The sequence below is a fragment of the Cebus imitator genome, unplaced genomic scaffold (assembly GCF_001604975.1).
Source record: "Cebus imitator isolate Cc_AM_T3 unplaced genomic scaffold, Cebus_imitator-1.0 Scaffold2, whole genome shotgun sequence".
Classification (NCBI taxonomy): domain Eukaryota; kingdom Metazoa; phylum Chordata; class Mammalia; order Primates; family Cebidae; genus Cebus; species Cebus imitator.
The window spans coordinates 4,000,424-4,024,457 of record NW_016107317.1 but is presented as its reverse complement, the minus strand read 5'-3'; the positions used below and the strand labels follow the sequence as shown (position 1 = coordinate 4,024,457).

The window sequence follows — 24,034 nt, the reverse complement described above, 5'->3', positions numbered from 1 at the left end:
CACCCCAAGCTTGTGCCTTTTTTGACACATTAAGAGCCACTTATTGACTCAGATTTCTCTTCACTCTTGAGTTCCAGACTTGCAAAGCTCCACGTTAGAGACATCTCTGCCAGTTCTGCTTTAAAAGAACTACTTAACCTAGACCCCTCCCATTCTCCACTTCCCCCTGGCCCTGCAACCTTCCTGGTGTAGAGGTGAATCAGAAAAAAGACACAAGGCAATCATTTTATAAGAATGATACAAAGAATGGATAGAAACCAGTTGTTACAGTTAAGTCAGAAAAGTGAGAGACGGCTTCTGATGTTGCTTAGTGATGAGCATAAAAGACGCCCAGTAAATAAAACTAAAGCAGAAAAAGCATGCTTATACTTATTAAAAAATTATATTTGTGTTAACAATTTTTTGTAGTGTCATCATGGTTGAAGAAAGACTGACAAGAACTTTTCAAACAGCTTCTACATGTCAGGCACTTTCCTGATCCAATGTTATTAATTACTTCCCTCCACATTCCAATGGGGATAAGTTTTATCTGAGGGAGAAATATGGAATAATAAAAGACACTTCAGGCACTGCCACTTAAACTGTCTATTCCTTAGCACTTTAATTTTAAAGTTGCTGTTGCTTTTACTACTATTTCAACTTCAATCAGAATTTGTATGCATTCCAAACATAAATCTTCCTATTCAAATGTTAACATATATACAAATTCCAACTCACTGGCTGCAGGCAAAGGCAGCAGATCAAAACAGGTGGCATGCTCCAGGAACACAATCCCAGAACTTCTATCAATCAATGGGGATAGGTGCATGGGCTGACAGCAGTTTCCCCTGCACCCAACTGGGCATCAAAGAGAAGCAAGAGAGGTGGAGCTAACAGAAAAAGCACATGACAACTCCATATTTGTAGGAGGCAGCCTGTTATTGAGGCAGAATCAGAAGAGAAATGCACATGAGCAGCCCTAAAGCTGCTAATCTCTGGTGACGAGGGAGAGTTAACTCCAAAATAATTCACTCAAATACATAATCCTGTGACATAATGAAAGCATGTGTTTGTGAACAATAAGAATTCCTACCAGCCTAGAACATGGAGAAATGTAGCATTTATTCCACAAAAATCTCTTGCCAGTACCTGGTCCAGAAAAAAACTTATCTCATTAGAACATGAGTATCTATGTAAAACTACTCCAAGAAAATAAGAGAGAAAATAAATAGGGGGGAAATAGAAGACAAAGAATACTCACCAGGAAAAATATTTCCATAAAGTAGATAAAAATATGGGCCAAACATATTGCTAAAGTCTTAAAAACAAAAAACTGAAACAAAGCTACCATATCTATAAAACAAGAGTTCATATCAAATATACAAGAGCTCAGGGAAGATAATGCCTGATAATAGAAATGAAATATAATTGTTAGAGCTCAGAAAACAAACATTTCACTGAAAGCAACTAGATTGTGCTGAAAACATGGCAAGAAACAAGGATGACAGGAATAGAAAATAGCACAAAATGAAGAAGAAGAGAAAAAAACCCTCAGGACTAGAGAAAATAATAGCTAGACAGGACACATATCCAATAACTGGTATCCTGAGGAAAAGTTTAAAAATAGTAAGAAAAAAGGAAAAATGTTAAAGATATAATTCAAAGTAATTTTCCATACTTTATGGATATATAGACAGAGAGGGCACACTGAACCCCAGGAAAAACTGACACAAAACCTTCAACACTGAATCTTGTTCTATTAAGGTTACTGGCATTGAAAGAAGAATCTGTTGTTAGACTGAGGCAAAAAGTTTAAGTCAGATCCTTACTATGCATAGCAATGTTCAATGCTAGCAGACACTGAAGGAATAATACAAAGTCCTCAAGGAAATAAAGTGTGTGATCCAAGAACTGTACATGTCCAAAAGAAATCACTAAAAACAATAAACATTTTGAACTTGCAAAAACTCAGGGAATGTAGTCCCAAAGCCCTTCTTCGGGGAACTACTAGAGGCCAAAATTTGAAAAGAAGAGATAAACAGAATAATGAGTATTGACTGTATTTAACTTTGCAACTAAGACAAAAACAATTGTGGAGATTATGGTCCCAGAACACAATTTAAATGTTATAAACTATAATGATGTAGGATATATCAAAACTTTGGAGAAGATGACAAGATGGTGGATGGGCATGTTGATTTTCTCATCCATAGAGGACAGAAGGTTATTGTTAAACTGATAAATCATATAATACAGCTGTAAGTACATTTCCAAGCCACAAGAATATGTTATAAAAGCTATATGACATCAAAAATCAGATGAGTTTGGAAAGAAAATAAGAGTGATAAAGTAGAAAGAAATAATTTAATCATGCTCTTGGTGGGAAGTCAATAGCTGTCTAAACAAAAAAAAGCTTACATATTTGGAGGAAAGGGCATTGTCATATATTACTGGTGAGAATGCAATTCTCTTTAAACAAAAGGACTCCATGGAACTTCTCTGGACCTATTATATGGGACCAAGAAACAAGGGGTAACTTTGCAGTGTTCAGCTTTAAAGACTAACTGAAAATGGAAATACAGTAGAGGGGCAATGAGTTATTTCTTAACACAAATCATTAACTGTCTCTCCAGTACCACCTTGTTATATTGTAGTTGACAACTGTAATGATGCTTGATCCTTCACTATCTTTTAAACATGATGTGTCCCTTTCCCCAAGAAGGCAGCCAAAACTTGCTTTCTCAGCTTCCTTTGCAGGTAAGGTACAGGGATATGACCAATGCTGTAACAAGACATAATCAGACAGGAACTTGATATCCAAAAGATCAATGAGAGGAATTCACCTTTGGCCACTGTGATAAACCCAACTTTCAGGGAAGGCAAAGGCAAGGGTTCTGGCATCAAGTGCTCTGAGGCAGTACCAGTGAGGCAGTACCAGCAGGTCTATACTTGATCTTAGCCAAAAGGCCAAAAGTGATTAAGAGCAGTTCTAAAGAATAGTTGGGGCATTATTCTTACCTAGCTGCCTCTTTTTCTGAAATAGTTTGGATTTTTGTTCCTGCCCAAATCTCATGTTGAATTGTAATCACCAATACTGAATGTGGGGCCTGGTAGAAAGTGTTTGGGTCATCAGGACAGATGCCTCATGGCTTGAAGCTCTTTGTCATAGTTAATTCTCCCAAGAGCTGGTCATTTAAAAGTATGTGACACCTCCCCATTCTGCCTTTTGTCTTGTTTTCACCATGTGATGTGCTTGCTTCCCCTTCACCTTCTGAGGCCTCCCTGAAGCTAAGCAGATGCCACCACTATGCTTCCTGTAACGCCTGCAGAACCATGAGCCAATTAAACCTCTTTTATTTATAAATTACCAAGACCCAGGGATTTCTTTATAGCGATGCAAGAGTGGCCTAATAAAACTTCCCACTATTTGCCCATCCCGGATATCCTGTGACAGCATGCTTTAAGAATAAGCATCTTTTCTCACTTAAACTAGGTAGAGGAGAGTTCTATTGCTTACAATTGAGAAACGTGCCTATATGCAGTATGGTCCTGGCAAAGCAAACACTTAGAAAGCAAAACACAAATTTAAAACATTCTTTTATGTGGAAAAGACCAAGGAAGCAACAATTTCATTTGTCCTAGAGACCACCTATCTACACAGTATCTTCAAAATAAGCCAAGTATCTGTAAAACATGCCATTCCCTACAATCTATTCTAAATGCAAGTTGAAGAATGGGCTCTGTTAAGATATGTCTTGGTTTTATAGTACATTATATCTAAATCGCCAGTTATAGCATTCCAGACTGGTGGAATCAAATACAGCTAAATCTTACAATCTTGGCTTGATAAAATTCCTTGAAGATTTTATGGATAATGATTTAAAATTCATCTAAAATGTTTATTCTAGGATCCAAAGCTTGCTTTTAAGCCCAAAGTGAAATCGAGTTCATTGCGTCGTGTGAAAGGATTAAGGGGTAAGTCATTTCCATTGTCCTCCCTCCTGTTCTTGGCTATGAAAAGCAGCAAAATATAAACATTTATCCTAGAGCTTCAGGATACAGAAGTGCTGCAGCTGGTGGATTTTACTGCTTAATAGATACATTTAATTTGGAATCTAGATATTGAGTACAAGGATCTCTAACATAGTAGTTCCCAAAGTGTGGTTCCTAGAGCACAACGATAGCATCACCATCACCTGGGCATTTGTTGGAAATACAAATTCTCAGGTTTTACAGCTAAGTTATTGAACTGGAAATTCGGGGGAGTGCAGCTGAGACTTGTTTCATATAACTCTCCCAGTGATTCAGTTTGAATACCACTTTTTTTGGCAGCACAACTAAACCACCAAATAAAAAGACAAGTCTACTACTGAGAATAGTAAGATGTACCTTCTTAATAACACATTCTAGCCCATTAAGCGAGTCCTTACCCAGAACTAACCTAACTTCACATGTAGCATAAGTTCTACTTCTTCTTCTAGAGAGGAGATACAGGACTGTGTCACTAAAATCTAATAGAGAAGTAACTTTTCCTGGGGTTTTCAGGCATTAAGTACCCTTTGATCTTCCCTTCGGGCTAAATAATCTCAGTTCCTTTAACCTTTACTTATAATCACATCTTATAAGGTATTTATAATCACTTCTTAAAACTTGTTGCCAATCTCCAGAATAAACTATAAGCTTATTTTATTGTTCAAATGAATTGAACACATTCCCTGTCATTGGACAATAGAAACTAATGCCACACAATCTAGGTTTCCTATATTCTATGTGTTTTACAAGATGTACTTCTAAACATATCAAGTTTCAGGTCTGTCCTTTCTAGATATTCCAATTATTCCTCCTCATCTGTGTTCTTTTTCCTAATAAAAAGTTTTAGCTCATTGTAAGGTCACTAAGCATTTCTCATATATTGCATTAAACATCCTGATCCTCATCTGTCCTATTAAGTGTGAATTGACCAGATGGATATTCCTCTGACTCTCTCCTGAGCAGGTTTTAGTTAATTAAAAATGATTATTTTTACTACATATTTTATATATCAGCCAGATGTTACCTGTGGTCATTTCTAGAAAGGATCATTTGGTGGTGGTTGTAAAATACATATTTTCTTTGGGAGGCAAAACCCCAGAGAGTGATCAGGAAAATAAGTGTAGAAATTGATTTCACCTCCTACCTTTTTCCTAGTGCCAAAATAGGCATAACTTTTCACTGCCTTGGAAGGTAAGATCTATACAAATTCTTTCTTCTTCTTTATATTTCTGCACTCTGGTCCTATGTATGATGTATACAGTATCAGGCTGATGGAGGAAAAATTAATGGTTTCCCTCTGTACTCGAAATATGTTAATTTTTCCAGAGAAATGGATTTGGTTTCTCTAGATTTGGTTTCTATAAGACATGTATGTATGACATAGAAAACCTCTGCTCAATCAGGATGGAGACTGTGTTATGTTGCTGTGAGGATGCACTTCCTGATATCTGTAACAGTTTCTACTGCTATATGGGTCTCTTTCCAAGCTATTTTTCACGTGAACCAATTTTTCTGAATTTCTCATTAGTGTTGAAATAATCCAGAATGAGGCAAAATACTTTAATTATAAAACAGTTTTGTGACATGTCATCTCCTCTCCATGTGTATACAAATTAGAATCCAAACAAGCCCCCCCTCCGCTATATTTTTTTCCTTAAAACAAAACGAAGTAACATTCAATGCTTAAAAAAATTCAGTTCTAGAGGTCATCCAAAATTCTGAGATCTAACAGATGAAATCAACCATACTATCACACTATCACATGGGCTAGATTGAGAAGGTTGGTCTCTAAAACACCATTTAGAAGACTCTTAGAGGCAAAAACGAATCTCTTGAAAGTCTTAGGTTCACATACTGACAAACACGATTAGGTATAGCAGCATGCATAAACAAGTAAGAAATTTTCAGTTCCAAAGACCAGGGTATGTCTTGTAAAATAGTTCATCATATGGTGGGAATGTACATTCTGTATCAGCTCTGACATTCTATGTGACCTTGCACAAGTGACTTCTCTGTTTCTTTTCTCAACGTAAAAAAAAGACTAGATGTTCTCCAGTGCTGAACTAGATGTTCTCTAAAGTCTCTTTACGCTCCCAAATTATATGACTGTTTCAAAAATAACTTTCATGCCTAATATGCTTTACTGAACAATTGCAACAAGGCAGGGTGCTTGCATTAACTTAGAGGCTTTAAACACAGAACACAGCAAGTTATTTTCTGATTGTATAAAGCATCTAATCCCAATGTTCTGAAGTACACAAATCAGCTTGCAGTAAATCATAGTCACCTCAGAAATGATCTCTTCCTCTTATGTTTCCATAGCAATCAACATTAATGAGGGTGTTCCTATTAAAGTCTTCTGTGTTACATTTGATTTCAAGAGCCAGGTAAGGATGGGCAGACATTCCGGATGAAGAGTCCCATAGTCCTTGGAATAAATTTTCCTCCCCACTATAACATTACTTACCTTTAGATCAGGCTATGCTCATCAGGCTTTAATAGGTCTGAGGGACTCGCTGTCTTAATTTCCTATGTGAATCTGTAATTGTCCACAGAGGTCAATTTCAGTGAATGCCTCATATAAATTAAAATTGAAGATTATGATGCCTGTTCACTTGATCAACTAAAATGACCAGCTGGGTTTAATGGGAGTAAAACAGAAACCCCTGTGAAATTGGAATAGCTTCAAAGGTGACAGACTGATTATTTTTCTATAATGTTTCTTCTCCAAAGGTGACTGGCCATTGTAGTGGTGGGCACCTGGGCTAGCATATGATGAGGCTGAATATGACATTCGGAGCCACTGACCATATCCAAAGGCACAAGTCAAAAGTTGGCATCCTCCTGAGGCATTGGGGGAAAACAGAATTTCTTTTCTATTCTTGTTTTAGTCATTTCATTTATAGTTAGAGAGGTGCTTTGAAGGACTTGCTAAATTGTCTCCTAAGAGGCAATTTCTAATTTAGATTGGTAGAAAAGTGTTTTCTCTTTTCAGCCATAAAACATTTTCTCGAATTTGTTCTAATTATCCTTAGGGTAATATAATTTTAGGCCTGAAGGAACTTTCATATCATCTCCCCAACCCCTTTACTTTATAGATGAAGAAACTGAGATGTGAACTGACTAGACCAAGGAGTCAAAGGCAGAAAGAGGGAGAGTTCAGGCTAGAATTCAGCAGGTGACAAGATAAAACCAAAACTGACTTCCAGTCCAGGTTTTTGCTTATGAACAACCAGAGAGCCATTCAGGTAAGAAAGACTCTCTCCTGATGAAAATCACCATCTAAGGAAACACATTCTGTAACATGGTAGATATGCTAGCAAGCAGAATCTCTGAAGAGTAAGGCTGGGACAGACAGAGAGCAAAAAAACCAGCTGACCGTGAGGCAGATTACTGTACCCGAGCCTATGAGGAGCTCTTTTTATGAACACCTGACTATGTGTACCGAGGGTCTGGGATACCTGGTGGTCACGGCATGCAGTTCAGAGCCAGCCTGTCTGCTTGGGCTTGATTCTTAACTCTGCGAATTTTGAGCAACCTTTGGCATGTTGCTTAAATTTCTTTGTTCCTCAGTCCCCTGTCTGAATAAAAGGATGATTATATCAGTACTTACTGCTATAAGGATTAAAACCCTTATATATTTACCTTACTATTATGAGGACTAAATCAGAGTTAAATAAATTGATATATGTAAAGCTTATTACATGGCAAGTGCTGTTAATATCTACTGCTTTCCTCCATTCAGTACACCAGAAAATCTGAAGAGTTTCTGAATACATGCATAAGTTGCATTCATTAATAATATACGGAGGTGCTTTACAGATATATACCCAAGGAATCAACTAGAGAGATTCAGGAACTCACTGATAAAACCTCTTTTTATGTTTAATGGATTACTTTTTCATTATGTATTGTAACAAAAAAAATAATAAACTATAGGAACTTTATTATTTTAAAAATTTTAATGATATTCATAGCTGTATATAACAGTACCAGAAATTGCATTAGCAAAACAATTAACAAAAGAGCATATCCATAGAGAAAATGAAAGATGAGTTTTCAGGGCAGGAAATTAGTGCTGAATCAGTGACTGCTGACGTCGTTACAGCAGCATTTGCGGGATGTTGCATTTTCCTTTGCTAGGGCACACTGTTTGGGCAGTTTAATGTTGTTTTCTTCCCCCTTAGAATTTGATGTTGTCAAAGCTGCCATTAACATTTTACTTAAGAGTTTTTAGGAGAAACCCCTCACAAAGTTAACAGCGCAGATCTTCAAGTAATTAAGAACATTTCAGATGTGCCTGAAATGAGTACCTGTGAATGTGGATAAGTTTGGTTTTCAGTTCCATTCTTTACGTTAAATGGAAATTTTAAGGAGAGAAATGCCAGTTACCTATTGTCCTACTTTTTAATTAAATAATTTTAGCAATTATGTAGAAAAATAATTTTTAAACATTGTCATAAAAAACTTTTCTGGAACTGCTGACTAATTTAAGACATTGGAAGATCATGATAAGCTGCATATCTTCCAGTCACATGATGGTAAATCTGTGAGGAAAAGCAGAGTTTAGTTAATTAACAATCATTCTACAATTATACACATCAGTTAATAATTATACTATCAAATAATAATGAATAGTTTTAACGAACATTTCATTATAAAGCCTCATTAGTATGTGCTTCGCCCAACTCACTTCTGATGGAGATTTGCTTGGAAGAAAAAGTAGAGGATTGAGTAGAATGAGGTCAATCAGATGAGTTTTTATCTCTAGTTCTCAATTTGGCTTTTCAATTCCTTTCTCAAAAACACTTGTCAATTTATTCCAAAGATAGAGATTATTACTCACCTGCCTCTCAATGTCTGAGAGCAGAGTACTGGCACCTATTCGAAAGAGTTCTGGCTTCAGCCATTCATCTCCAAGCTCCTCCTTTACAAGAGAGAGCCAAGCAAGGGAATCTTTTGCACTGCGGATGCCTCCTGCTGGTTTAAAGCCTACCTAAATGGGAAGGCAGAGAATAGAACAATCTTTATTGTTATTGGATTTCTTTTAAAAATGATACTATGTTTATCAGAGTCTTGATTCTCTCTCCCTCTGTTGAAAAAAACCTTTTCACTTCATCCAGCAAAAGGGCTTAGATCAGTGACTCATGCCCATTCACACTACAAAACAACTTCCCCAAGATTTTTGGAGAATGTCACTGCTTTCGAAGAGACACTAATGAGGGTTACTAACCCTGATTAACATTTCACTTACTGGAAAGTCATAAACCTCAACCATCTAGACTATAGCTGTGAACCCGGAATAAACAAGGAAGGTGTCAATAAATAGGAAAGCAGATCACAAAAGCCCATTCATTCTACATTTCTACAAGTAAGCCTATATAGTCACTTCTCAGCCTTCATCTTGAGGTTCAAAACACAAGTGCACTTAAAATAAAAGGACAGAATCAGCAAGCCTGCAGGTTTACCCTAACCAAACTGGCAGCAATCCAGCAAGGAAAGTTGACAGTTGTTTTAATCAATTCAACTGCAGGGATTTTTTTTTTCTAAGTTGCAGGCACACAGCATCCTAGAAAGCCGGCAGACAAGTTACATAAGCTCAGTAGAAGAACATGGGGTGGGGGTGTCCACATACTCCAGTAGTCTTTAAGGGTTGACCATAACATAGCCCAATCCAGTCAATATCTGATATTCGCAAATGACGTCCCTGGATTCATTAGGAAAGGAAAGATATGTTCCATATACAATAAAACTCTGATTATCTGATTTTACATGTTTCAGGAACTTGACTATCCAGTAGAGTAGGGAATCTATAGATGTTGGCGGTCAAAACAACACCACAGAGCCTGAATACTAAATCTCTCACATTTTGTCATGCAGGGCTGTGATTGGTTGCACCAGCAGATTACTGCTAACAGAATGCTAGAGAAGAGAGACATTAAATGAATATAGTCTATTATCAACCCAAGCAGGTAAGGTTATAGTTTAACCCAAGCTCTACCATTCCTTGGCCACACCATACCCAAGCAATATTTAAGTTCTGCCAATTCTACTTCCTTAACTTCCTTACCCCCCAGGTACACTTTCCTGTGCACTCACTTGTTTCAGTTTAGACCCTCATCAATTCTCACATGAAATATCAGTAAAAGTCTCTTAACTTCTTTCCCTGCCTCAATTACACAATGTCACATAACTAAGCAGCAGCAATGCAGGGATTCCAACTGTATCTGCTATTACTCTAGAGCCCAGGCTATGACTCTGTAAGGCAGCAAGGGGGTTAAACAGGATGAGGTTACTTGTTGAGATGCAGCCAAAAAAATCAATTAGTTGATATTAGCATACATGTTAATCATAGGAGCATTTTTGTCAATTAGGTAGTGCTTCTTATAGATTTTCTATATAGTTCAGTTTGTGTCAGCAAGTCTGTTTCCAGAGAGGTTCTAACCTAAGTTTATCCTTTTTTTTAAGAGAGAGAATATGGAAAACATAAATCTGCAATGAAATCAGTTATGAAATATTAAACCTCTGCTTCTCAAGAGTGACACTAAGCATGGTCTGGAAGGTGGCCTATCACATTTTAAAATACCCTTAAATCAATGACACAGAAACTTAATGGCCTAAGGACTACCCAAGCAACTTGTCAACAACCCAAAAGGCTGCACCTGATTTGCAAACATACACAATCTCTTTGTTTGAAATCAAATATGATTAAATGAATAGAATTTGACTTGTACCTGTTTTTTTCTTAATAAAACTAGGATGGACTTATTTATTAGCTGGGGAAAGAATCAATACAATTAAAAAGAAAGGACTGAAAGACAGCAAAGTGTCCCTCCCTCTGTACTCTGACCTGGAACACGGAGCACTTAAAATTTTCATTGACATTCTTTGCATGTTGTCTAAGAGCTCTCCTGAGAAGGGACGTAGTCATTTTTCCATTCCTAGCATTTAACACAGGTTAACATGGCACATGGTTAACTACCCAATAAATGTTTGTTGAGAACAAAACAGGATTGGGTCCCCAGTGGCAAGTCTGAACCCTGACAATGGAACTTAATGCATACAGATGCCTGAGGACTACACCAGACCCAAAACTACCAGGGATGGGGGCCCAGGCATCTATAAAGTATAAAAAGCTTCACATTTGGTTTTGATGTTCTTTGGCTATAAGAATCACAATCTAATGAGTGTTGGTAGTTTCAACTGAGGACCAAAGATAGATTTATCATTTTTACAGCTTAAACAAAAAATCTTTTAGCTTATTTGGATCACTGCAGACAGGCTATCAAGCAGAGGTTATTCAAGTTGGGTCACCTTTCTCATGTAGGTCACAATAGATATTTATCCTATTCATAATTAAGATGTGAAGTTTTTCTAAGAGAGGAAATTCTGGAAGGAGTTTATTTCCTCTCATAAACTAGCATATTCCAAAAAAAAGTCACCTATTCCAAAATAAACTGAAGCTACAGTTACATACAAAGTCATCATATCAGGTGAACAAAGGACTAAAGGTCTTTTTTGGGTTTCTTTTTGGCAGAAATCAAGAGACTGGTTTTAAAAGATGCCTCTTAGGAAGGGAAAGTCTCATTACACACACACACACACACACACACACACACACACACACACACACACACACACCCTTTCTCTCCAATCACGTAAAAAAATCCTTTGAGATAATTTGCAGCTAAACAAGCAACTTGAGATGAAAAGGAAAATCCAAACTCATTTTTAAAAAAGCACCTCATACACTTTTTTCCCTTTAACTTCGTATGTTTCAAAAAATATATGTTATTTTTCAAAAAGCTGACAAAAGCTAGTATACACCCTCCTCAGCTTAACAGTCTTCCAAAGAGCACATCCAACTGCCATAAAACGCAAAAATTGATATTTAATTCAAGAGCTATATAACGTCTAGCTACCTTTTCCCTGCTGTTTCACAGCATTTCATTATTTTGTTTAATAAGTTCATCTCCTCGAGAATTTTCTCTTCACCTCATATTATTAAAAGTAATAAGTTTTTCTGGACCGGGGGTTTCCCAACAGAAAAACCAATTTATGTGTGTCCTTCAATAATGACAGGAAAAGATTATTTCCCATTATATTGCATACTTTTCATATCACCACCACAGCTTATCATTCAATAAATGTTACTCTGCAATTCTTTCCATTCCTCAAGGAAGTTTAATTTCTGCATTAACCTGTTTTCACTGGCCAACGCCTTGCGAGAAAGCCTCTGTGTTGCAGCAGAATTAGTTCATTAAAGAACCCATTTAGGAATCTCTTGTCAGTGACAAAATTGTCTTTGGTTAACAAAAGGACATAAAGTGAGTTTACATCTTGATCACACATATTCCCACACTCACACTCACTTTGTTAATCATACATTTTTCTCCCTGAATGTGGTCTTTTCTAATGAAAGGTAAATTAAACATTTATCTTAATAAAGGTAATTCATTCACAACTTCTCCATATAAACACAGTTATCCTGGCTGTAACTAGTATTATAAATAACATTATCTTTACTCTGAAGAAAGATTTGCTGGTAATAATATACCTTGTTTCCAGTTTTCCAGAAGAAATCTCTAATGGCCCGTAGCATCACTATAGCTACCGGGAAGGTGGCATTTACTGTTTCTTTTCCAGTAGAGGTCTTAATAAAATCTGATCCTAAGACAAAAAGGAGAAAAACTCCATGTTAATTAAAGATTTATTTTTTACGCTTTTGAGTCAGTGGGACAAATGAATTGTGTAAATTTTTTTCCCCAAGAAACTCAACGTTATTTTTCATTAATTATTGGAAAAAGTAGAACTAATATCTCCCTTTAAAATAATTATGTCCACACTTTTTCCCCCTTACTATCACTATATCAGGCACCAAATATATTCTCACTGATCTCTGATATTCTTACCTCCATATTTCCGCACTGCCAATTAAAATCAAGTTGGTTCATTTAATACATAACTGAGATGAATAAAAACAATTTTATGCCCTATGCTTAATATCATACATCATAACACTTTATTACAAAACTGGAGTGCCTACTCATTTTTTCCTAATTTGCTCATGCTTAATGAAAAGTATACAGTATAGTTGTGACAGTTCAAGAAGAATCACCATTAGCTGATTTCTATTGCATTGTTCATTAATGAAAGTACTGTCTTCCAACCAGATTAGCATTTCCATGAAAGACACCACGCTGTTTCATACCTTGCAAGTATCTTAAACAACTTCCTTTCTTCAAATGTATCTTAAACCTCTTAATGGAGTTTAACAGAATAACACAAGGAAACAAAGAAATGATCACAGTATTTAAGATTCATTGAGTGCTATGCATTATAAATCTAGGTGCTTTACAAGTATTAATTCAGTCAATACCTGTATAAGACAAGTAATAATATGATCTCTATTTTTAAAGAGGAATTGAGTCACAGAAAAGTTAAGTAAGTTACCTGAGATCACACAGTAAACAGAAAGTTAGGATTTTAACCAAAGTAATCGAACCTAAATATATGTCATAGTGTCTTCAAGAAACTTACCTAGGTTCACACAGTCAGTTAGCCAAACAAAGAATACATCTTTCACATGATACACAGCCCTGAAATACTCAGTGTGGAAGCTATACCAGCAGCATGAGCACTCCCAGAGCTTGTTAAAAATGCATACTCTCAGGCACTACCCCAGACCAACTAAATCAGAACCTAACACAACCAAAGTTCCTATGTGATTTGTATGCCTGGCCCTAACCTACCGAATCTGTGGCGCCATACCTAAAACCAATATCTGAGATCCTCCTAAAATCCATTAATGAAGTCAAAGATAAAAGCTGAAGTGGCCAAAAGGCCCAAAGAAACATACTTTATTAAGCACACTGTGTATAAGGCATGTGGAAAATATAAAAACAAAAAATTCAAGACCTTGCCCTCAAAACCATACAATGTAGACACCGGAAGAGATGAAATGTGAACCCCACGTAATCACAAAGTCAGGAGATCTGGTTTCTAGCTCTGGCTGTGATAGTTACCTTTTAAATTCCATTCCCTTACATTCCTCATTTGTAAAATAGGTCTAAGAAATTCCTACTTGCTTCATAGTATTACACATAGTATTACACTACATAGTATTCAAGGAATCAAAAGGGACAATCTATGCAAAAGCACTTTGAAAACCATCAATTACTATACAAATAGAAATGAGGCAAGGACTTAAGTAGGACTGCAATCTGTATAAATTCTATAAAGGCTGATGCATCAGAGCAGGTCATTGGAAGCCTTCATTTCTTTGGGTCTGTAGGGTGACTGGGAGAAACTGGAGGTGTGACTATCATACCTGCATTTGTTCAACAAATATTTACTGAGTACTACCATGTGCCAGACTCCGCTCTAGAGATGCTGGGAATAGACCAACCAATGAACAAAAAGTTCTTGCCTTTGTGAGCAGGTGTTCTAGAAGAGAAAGACAATAAAGAAATAAATGTCAAGTGGAGATAGGTTCCATGGAGAAAAATAATACAATGTAATGAGATAGTGATGGAGTTGGTGAGGGACAGCTATATTTAAAGGGCTATCATAAGAGCATCTCTAAGTAATGAAATCCAAATAGAGACTGAATGAAGGAAATGTGGCGATACAGCATTACAAGCAGGAAAACAAAGTGTAAAGGTCTTGAGCTAGGCATATACTAAGTTCATTTAAAAATGCACAGATGAACAGACTATAGAACTGATGCCTGGTGCTTACAACATCAGAAACGAGACAATCAAAAGGAAGAGATCAAAGCTTCTATATAGATGTAAGAAGGTGAGGGAAACATCCCAAAAGAATCCACAATAATATCAAGATGTGTTTTTCTAATATGTGACATCTTTGGATTTACTAGAAGGCTTTTGGGTATCATCTAAATTCTTCTAAGGATCTTGGAAGAAAAGATTAATATAGAAGACCAAGGCTACTGGCTGGGCACGGTGGCTCACACCTGTAATCCCAGCACTTTGGAAGGCTGTGGTGTGCAGATCAGGAGGTCAGGAGTTCAAGACCAGCCTGGCCCACATGGTGAAATCCCATCTCTACTAAAAATACAACAACAAAAAAATAAGCCAGGCATGGTGGCAGGTGCCTGTAGTCTCAGCTACTTAGGAGGCTGAGGCAGGAGAATTGCTTGAATCTAAGAGGCAGAGGTTGCAGTGAGCCAAGATCGTGCCATTGCACTCCAGCCTGGGTGACAGAGCATGCCTCTATCTCAAAAAAAAAAAAAAAAGACCAAGGCTACCTTTGGAAGTCTAAAAACAAGGCATGATCTCTTTAAAACCACACCATCTAAAGTTCATCAAAAAGCCAGACTCCTTCAGAAGGGTGGGGTGGAGACTCTCTTCCTAATATATTTGGGAGAGCAAAGCAGAAGATCTACTATGGCAGCAACAGTAGCCCAGCAGTAGCTACAGTGGCCTGAACATTATTTGTTTGCATATCTATGTCCCTTTCTTGATGTTTATGGGCAGGTGCTGTATCTTTCTTATACTCTTCGTATCCTCAAAGCAGGATACACAGGAGAAGCTCAGTAAATAATTTCTAGATGAATGGACACAGCTACCAAGAAAAAAAAAAAACTACAATATTTTCCACCTTTAACTGACTAGCGAAGAAGGGAAAATAATTTTGTGTTTCATTCCAGTCCCAGTAACAAAACTGGGCTGGTGGCTTAGAACAAAATAGTTTGTTTATTTTTAAACAAACATTTAGTTTTAGAACAGATTTCAATATACAGAAAAATCAGAGGTAATACAGAGTTTCTATATACCCCACACCCAGTTTTCCCTATTATTACTATCTTATATAATTATGGTACATTTGTAACAATTAAGGAACCAATGCTGATACTTTATTAACTAAAGTCCACACTTTATTTAGATTTCTTGAGTATGACTCAGTATCCAATCCCATCAAGCATACTACATTTGTCACGTCTCCATACATTCCTCCTGGCTGTGATAGTTTCTTAGATTCTTATTTTATTTTGCTGACCTTGACAGTTTTCAAAGTACTGGTCAGGTATTTTGTGGAATGTCCCTCAATTGGGATTTGTTACATGTTTTTTTCATCACTGGACTGAGGTTATGGATTTGGGAAAGCCATAGAGGGAAACTGCTATGAACATCACATTATGTCAAGGGCACATAATAGCACCATGATTTACCACTGTTGATGTTGACCTTGAGCACTTAGCTGAGGTAGTTAGTGTTGGCTCAGTTTCACCACTGTAAAGCTAATCTTTTTTTTCCCATTTTTCATACTGTACTCTTTGGAAAAAAAGTCATTATGGTTATCCCATACTCAAGAAGTGGGAAGTTATAATCCACCTCCTCAAGGGGGGCTTAGCTACATAAATTGCTTCAAATTTTTATATGGGAAGGTTTGTGTCTTCTCCATTTTAAAATTTACAATAATTTACTTACTATTGGTATAGACTTGAAGGTATTTATTTTACACTTGGGTTTACAATCCCACACTACCTTATTTATTTTATTGTTCACACAGTTCCAGCTTTGGCCACTGGGAGCCCTTTCAGTTGCTTCCTGTATCCCTTTGCATCATGTGGATTTTTCTGTTTTTTAAGCACTTGCTTTCTGAGACTACAAGATGCTCAAAGCTTAACTTGTGTGTTTTCTGCATCAGTCCTGGTATAAGCCATTTCTTCAATGAACCTTGGTTCCTTTCACTGGAGAACAGTATTAGAAACCATTATCTTGGTGCTAGGTGTGCTCACTGCTGCTCTAGTGTTCTTACTTTCATCTCTCTCAGCTGACCTCACAGGGAAATATATCTGTGTATATTAACCCATTTATATACAAATATCTGTAAATAGATGGAATCTATGCAAACTGGGTGCTTCTGCAAATAGTACTTGTCTAAATGTCAAATTCAAATTGTACATTGCTGGTAGACAGGAAAGTAACTAAATTTTGTATGTGAACCTTGTATTGTGCAACCTCGGTAAACTCATTTAGCAATTTCAGGAGTTTGTTGATTTGGGGGGATTTTCCACAATCATGTTGTTTGTAAACAGACAGTTTTATATCTTTCTTCTTATAGCCATTTCTTATGGCTTTTCTAACAAGTGATCACAAACTTGGTGGCTCAAAACAACAGAAATGTCTTCTCACCATTCTGGAAGCCAGAATCCAAAATAAAGGTGTTAACATACTCTCTGTGGAGACTCGGGATAATCCGTTCCTTGCCTCTTCTAATGGCTTTCAGCATTTCTCAGCTGCATCACTCCAGTTTCTGCTTTTGTCTTCATATAGCCTTCCCTTTTGTTTATAAGTCTAATCTCCCTCTGCGTCTTTCTTATACAGTCATCATGCTGGTATATAAAGCCCATCTGGATAATACAGAATGATCACCTCACTGCAAGACCTTTAAATCAATCACATCTGCAATAGCTTTTTTTCCCAAAGAAGGTAACATTGACAGGTTCCAGGGATTAGGATGTGAACCTATCTTCAGGAGTCATTTTTAGCCTATCAAACTTCCTGATTTGTGCACATTTTATTTCCTTTTCTTGTCTAGCTAGGACTTCCAGTACAATGTTAAATAGCAGTGGTAAGAGAGAAAGAATATTCTTGTCTTGTCCTTAGGAGGATCTTAGCATGCAGTTTCTCAACATTACATATGTTGGCTGAGGTTTGTTTGTAGATGTTCTTTATGAAATTGAAAGATAATTCCCTCTATTTCTAGTTTGCTGAGTCTTTCTTATAAATGGGTGTCGGAATTTGTCAGATGCCTTTTCAGTATATCAACTGATATAATCATATTTTCTACTCTGGTTTACTGACATGGATTACATCATGTTGAACAAGACTTGCATACCTGGAGGAAATTCCACTTGGTTGTGGTATATAATTATTTTTATACATTGCTGGACTCATTTTCGTAATATTTTGTTAAGGATTTTTGTATCTATGTTCATTAAAGATGATCATCTATAGGTTTTCTTTCTTGCAGTGTCTTTATCTGGTTTTGGAGTAATCGTGGTCTCAGAGAATGAGTGTTCTCTCTTCTATTTTCTGGAAGACTGTGGAGGACTGGTATTATATCTTCCTTAAATGTTTGGCAGAATTCACCAATAAAGCCATCTAGAGCTGGTGCTTTCTTTTGGGAGGTTATAAATAGTTTTTAATAATTTGTTAAATAATAAATAACTTTATATTATATAATTAAAATATTTCATATATTTAAATGCATAAATATATTTATAACTTACATAAAATAGTCACATTAAATATTCTATAAAAGAAATTAAATGTGATTTAAATAATTTATTTAATAGATATAGACCTATTCAGACTATTTCTCCTTGTGAGTTCTGGTTGTTTATGTCTTTTGAAGAATTAATCCCTTTCACCTAAGTTTTCAAATTTGTGAAAATACTGCTGTTCATATATTCCTTTATTATCCTTTTAATATCCACGGAAACAGGAGCGATGACCCTTCTTTCATTTTGGATATGTGTAATTTATGTCTTTTCTCTTTTATTCTTGATTAGCCTAGATAGCTGTTTACCAACCTTATGGTGGGCGGGCGGGGGAAGTAGCTTTTATGATATTTAAAAAAAAAAAAAATTTCTCTATTGTTTTTGTTTTCAATTTCATCAATTTTGTTCTAATTTCCATTTCTTCTGTTTGCTTTAGACTCAAAGTGCTCTTGTTTTTCTACTTTCCTAAGATGAAAGGTTGCACATTGACTTTATTCTTTTCTAATACATGCATCTAATGCCATACATTCCCTTCTAAGCACCGCTTTTGGAACATTCTACAAATTTTGGTGTTGTACTTTTATTTTCATTTGGTTCAAAGTATTTTACATTTTTTCTTGAGACTTATTTGACCCATATGTTATTTAGGAGTGTGTTATTTAATTTCCAAACATTTGGGGATCTTTTAGCTATCTTTCTGCTATTCTAATTTAGTTCCATTGTGGTCTGAGAACATACTTTGTGTGAATTTTAGTCTTTTAAATCTGTTAAGGTGTGTTTTATGGACCAGAATGTGGTCCGTCTTGGTTAATGCTCCATGTGAACTTGAATATGTATTCTGCTGTTGTTGAATGAAGTTTTCTATAAATGTTAATTTGATAGTATTGAATGATAGTGCTGTTCTGGTCAACTATATCCTTGCTGTTATTATGCCTGCTTTGGCTATCAGTTACTAAAAAAAGGAGTTTTGAAGTTTCCAGCTAATAGTACGTTTGTCTATTTCTTTTTTTCCATTCTATCAGATTTTTGCCTCATATTTTGATGCTTTCTTGCTAGGTGCATACATATTTAGGACTGTTATATCTTCTTGGAGAAATGACCCCCTCATCATTATATAATACCCTTTTTTATCTCTGATAGTGTTCCTTTTTTCTGAAGTCTAGTTTGTGTGAAATTAACATAGCTACTCCCACTTTACTTTGATTAGTGTTGGCATGGTACATCTTTCCTATTCCTTTACTTTTAAACTTCTGAGTCTTTACATTTAAAGTGGCTTTTGTGGCTGGGCATGGTGGCTCACACCTGCAATCCCAGCACTTTGGGAGGCCTGGACAGGCAGATCATGAGAACAGGAGATGGAGACCATCCTGCCTAACATGGTAAAACTCCGTCTCTACTAAAAATGCAAAAAATTAGCCGGCATGGTGGCACATGCCTGTAGTCTCAACTATTCAGGAGGCTGAGGCAGGAGAATTACTTGAACCCAGAAGGTAGAGGTTACAGTGAGCCAAGATCGTGCCAGTGCAACAAGAGCAAAACTCCATCTCAAAAAAAAAAAAAAAAAAAAAAAAAAAAAAAAAAAAACTTTTTTAAAAAAAAAAAAAAAAAAAAAAAGAAGAATGTATCTTTCTTACAGATAACATATAGTAGAATATTTATTTTTTTACAATATCTATCTTTTATTCGGCATATTAGACTACTGACATTTAAAGTAATTACTGATGTAGCTGAATTAGTATCTACCACATTTATAACTTTTCCATTTGTTGCATTTTTTGTTGTTGTTAATTTTTACACCTCTTTTTCTGCCTTTCCTGGCTTAACTGAGCATTTTATATTATTCCATTTTATCTCCTCATATCAATCATACTTCTTTCCTAAGTATTTTAGTGATTGTCCCAGAGTTTTCAATATACATTTTTAACTAATCTAAGTCCACCTTCAAATAACACTATACCACATAGGTACTGCACGTACCTTTTAACAAAATATTCCCAACTCTTTTCTCCTGTTTCTTATAGCACCGCTGTCATTCATTTCAGCTTATCCATATGGTAATAAAACAATCAAGTAAATTGTTATATTATTACTTTAAACTGTTATCTTTTAAATCAGTTCAAAAATTTATTTTTCATTTATTCCTTCTCTAATGTGCTTCCCTTTTAAATACAGTTTAAAGTTTCTAATCTATATCATTTTTTTCTCCCTGAGAAACTTGTTTTAACATTTCTTACAGGGAAGCTTTGCTGGCAATGAATTACTTCAGTTTTTGTTTGTCTGAGCTCCTTCAATTTAGAAACATAATTTCATTGGACACAGAATTCCATGTTGTTGTTGTTGTTTTCTTTAAACACTTCTAAGTATTTCACTTCACTCACTTCTTGCTGACATGGTTTCTGATGAAAAGTCCATTGCAGCATTTTTTTCTTCTAAAAGAAAACTGTTTTCTTTCTCTGGCTTTTTACAAGATTTTCTATTTGTCTTTGGTTTTCTTCAATTTAATTAAAATATGGCTAGGTGCACAGTTTTTAAATACTTGTTCAGTCACAGCCCAGGGACACACATGACCACTAAAAGATAGAGATTTAATAATAAGGTGATAGAATACTTCTCCTCCCTCATCTGTTACCACCACAGCAACATGGTTTCATTATAATAAGAGTGGATTACAGCTGACAGAGCTAAAATATATAGGCTCTCTGAAAAGGAATTTTAGGGAAGCCCAGAATAAAGAGGGGAGATAAAGACAAGCATACTTTTTCTGTATGCTTCAGCTTGGTGTTCTCCGAGCTTCTTGGATCTGCGGTTTGGTATCTGACATCAATTTTGGAAAGTTCCAGGCCACTGCTTCAAATACGTTGTCTGCTCTATTTTCTTTCTTCTTCTATTACTATTCCAGTGATATAACATATGCTATGCCTTTTGAAACTGTCCCAAAGTTTTTGAATGTTCTGTTCCGTGGGGGTTTTTTTTCCCCCAGTTTTTTCTCTTTACATTTCAGTTTCAGAAGTTTCTATTGACCTATTTCTAAGGTCACTGATTTTTTTTCTCAGCTGTTTCCAGCTTACTGGTGTGCCCATCAAAAGCATTCTTCATTTTGTTCCAATGTTTCTGATTTCTAGCATTTCCTTTCAGTTCTTCGAGTTTCCATCTCTCTGATTCTATTATACATCTGTTTTCATGTTGTCTGTTTTTTCATTAAAGCCATTAACAAATTAGTCATAGTTATTTTAAATTCTCTGTCAGATAATTCCCATATCTATGCCATATCTGAATCTGGTTCTGATACTTGTTTTCTCTGTAAAAACTGAGTTTTTTTCTTGCCTCTAGCATCCATTGTACTTTTTTGTTGAAAGCCACGCATGATATATTGGGTAATGTGAACAGAAATAAACTGGCCTTTGGTGTGAGGTTCTATGTTAATCTGGCAACGAGTTGGGCTATGTTTAAGGTTTGCTGTAGCTGCCACAAACTTCAAATTTCTACAGTATGCTTGTTTTTATCTCCCCTCTTTATTCTGGGCTTCCCTAAAATTCCTTTTCAGAAAGCCTGTGCATTTTGGCTTGTCAGCTGTAGTCCACTCTTACTATACTGAAACCATGTTGCTGTGTTGGTAACAGGTGAGGCAGGAGAAGTATTCTATCACCTTATTATTAAATCTCTATCTTTTAGTGGTCCTGTGTCCCTGGGCTGTAACTGTCACAAATATTTCTTAGCTTTTCTCCCCCACTTTGATAAGACAGAAAGACTAGAGAGGAAATGCGCCTCTCTCAGGTGAGAAAAGACTCTTAGTATTTGGTCCTAGAGAGCAGGCTTGGCTGTGCGGAATACTCTGGGTATATTTCATAATGATTATCTTCCTCTTCTCCTGCCAAAGCCAAGAAGGAACTTTCTCTGGCTCTTCACTGTGAGAACATGGTGGGGTTCCTGGAGGCAAAACCCAAAAGTGTGGGTACAACACTCAGCCTCCATTTGTCAAAACAACCATTTAAGTGTTCCTACTAGGTTCTGGTTCTGGTAGCTTCTGCTCTAGGTAAACAAATCTCATCTCTGACACTCAGGATTTATCTGTCTCTCTGGATTTCCAGGTGACAGTTTACCTTGTGACCTCTGCTCTTTGATGGGTCTGAGAAAAGTCACTCATTTTCAGTTTATTCGGCTTTTTCTTCCTCTAAGGACGGGAATGACAACTTCCAAGCTCTTTATATGTTAAAGCTGAAACTGGAAGTTGTTAAATATCAAACCAACCCCTTATTGTCTAGAGATTAGGTGTGGGTGGAAATAAGAATATATATGATATCTAAGGTGTTTTGAATATATGCTGTGTTAGTCCATTCATGTGTTGCTATAAGGGAATACCTGAGGCTGGGTAATTTATAAAGAAAAGAAGTTTAATTGGCTCACAGTTCTCCAGGCTCTGCAAGAAGTGTGGTATCAGGACTGGCTCCTGGTGAGGGCTTGGGAAGCTTACAATCATAGTGGAAGGCAGAGAGAAAGCACGCATGTCACATGGCAAGAGCAGGAGCAAGAGAGAGTGTGAAGGTGCCACGTCCTTTTTAAACTACCAGATCTTGTGAGAACTCACTCCTCACCAAAGGGATGGTGCTAAGACATTCATGAGGGATCTACTACCATGATCCAAACACCTTCCACCAGGTCCTGCTTTCAACATTGGGGATTACATTTTAATATAAGATTGCAAGGGGACAAACATCCAAACTATATCATTCTGCCTCTGGCCTCTTCAAGTCTCATGTCCTTCTCATATTGCAAAATACAATAATCCCCTCTTAATAGTTCCACAAACTCTTAACTTGTTCCAGACTTAGCTCAAAAGTGCCAAAGTATAAAGTCCAAAGTCTTATCTGGAGATGAGTTCCTTCTTCCACCTATGGGCCTTTGAGATCAAAAACAAGTTATTTACTTCCAAATTACAATGGTGATACAGGCACTGGGTAAACATTACTATTCCAATAGGGAGAAATCAGCCAAAAGAAAAGGGCTACAGGCCCCATGTAAGACCCAAACCCAGCAGGGCAGTCTAAATCTTAATGCCCCAAAATAATCTCCTTTGACTCCATGTCCTGCATCCAGGGCACACTGGTGAAAGGGTTGGGCTCCTAAGGCGTTGGAAAGCTCTGCCCCTGTGGCTTTTACATGCAGAAGTTGCAAGCTGCTGTTGGCTCTACCATTCTGGGATCTGGAGAATGGCAGCCCCCTTCCCACAATTCCACGAAGACAGTGCTGCAGTGGAGACTCTGTGTCTGGGCTCCCATCCTACATTTCCTTTTAGCACTGCCCTACTAAAGAATCCCTGCCTGGGTACCCAGTCTTTCTGACACGTCCTCTGAAATCTGCATGGAAGCTGCCAGACCTCTTTCACTCTTGCATTCCATGCACCTCAAGGCTTAACATCAATCACATGGAAGCCAGCAAGGCTTACAACTTGCACCCTCCACAGCAGCAGCCTGAGCTGTATCAGTTGCCTTTCAGCTGAGATTAGAGCCAGAGCTTCCGGGATTCTGGTGACAGCATCCTGAGACTATGCAAGACAGTGGGGTTCTGGGGCTGTCCCCTGAAACCATTCTTTCCTCCTAGGCCTCTGGGCCTGTGAGGTCAGAGGCTCCCTCAAAAACCTCTGAAATGCCTTCAAGGCTTTTCCCCATTGTCTTATATATTAGCACTTAGCTCCCTTTTAGTCAAGCTAATCTCTCTAGCAAGTGGTTGCTCCACAGCCTGCTTGAATTCCTTCTCTACCACAGGGCAAGGCTG

General features: G+C 36.9%; 1 protein-coding gene across 3 annotated transcripts in view; it reads right to left on the bottom strand.

The window, feature by feature from the left end:
• Positions 1-7,954: 7,954 nt before the first annotated feature.
• The window catches only part of DERA (deoxyribose-phosphate aldolase), a 125,307-nt gene continuing 109,227 nt past the window's right edge, over positions 7,955-24,034 (bottom strand). For all 3 annotated transcript variants that reach the window (XM_017528713.2, XM_037738420.1, XM_037738415.1), the window contains 3 exons: positions 12,569-12,681; positions 8,858-9,007; positions 7,955-8,558 (listed from right to left, as the gene is read on the bottom strand). In XM_017528713.2, coding sequence (XP_017384202.1) covers positions 8,502-8,558; positions 8,858-9,007; positions 12,569-12,681 — 320 coding nt within the window. In that variant the 3' untranslated portion in view covers positions 7,955-8,501. The remainder of the gene's footprint in view (positions 8,559-8,857; positions 9,008-12,568; positions 12,682-24,034) is intronic.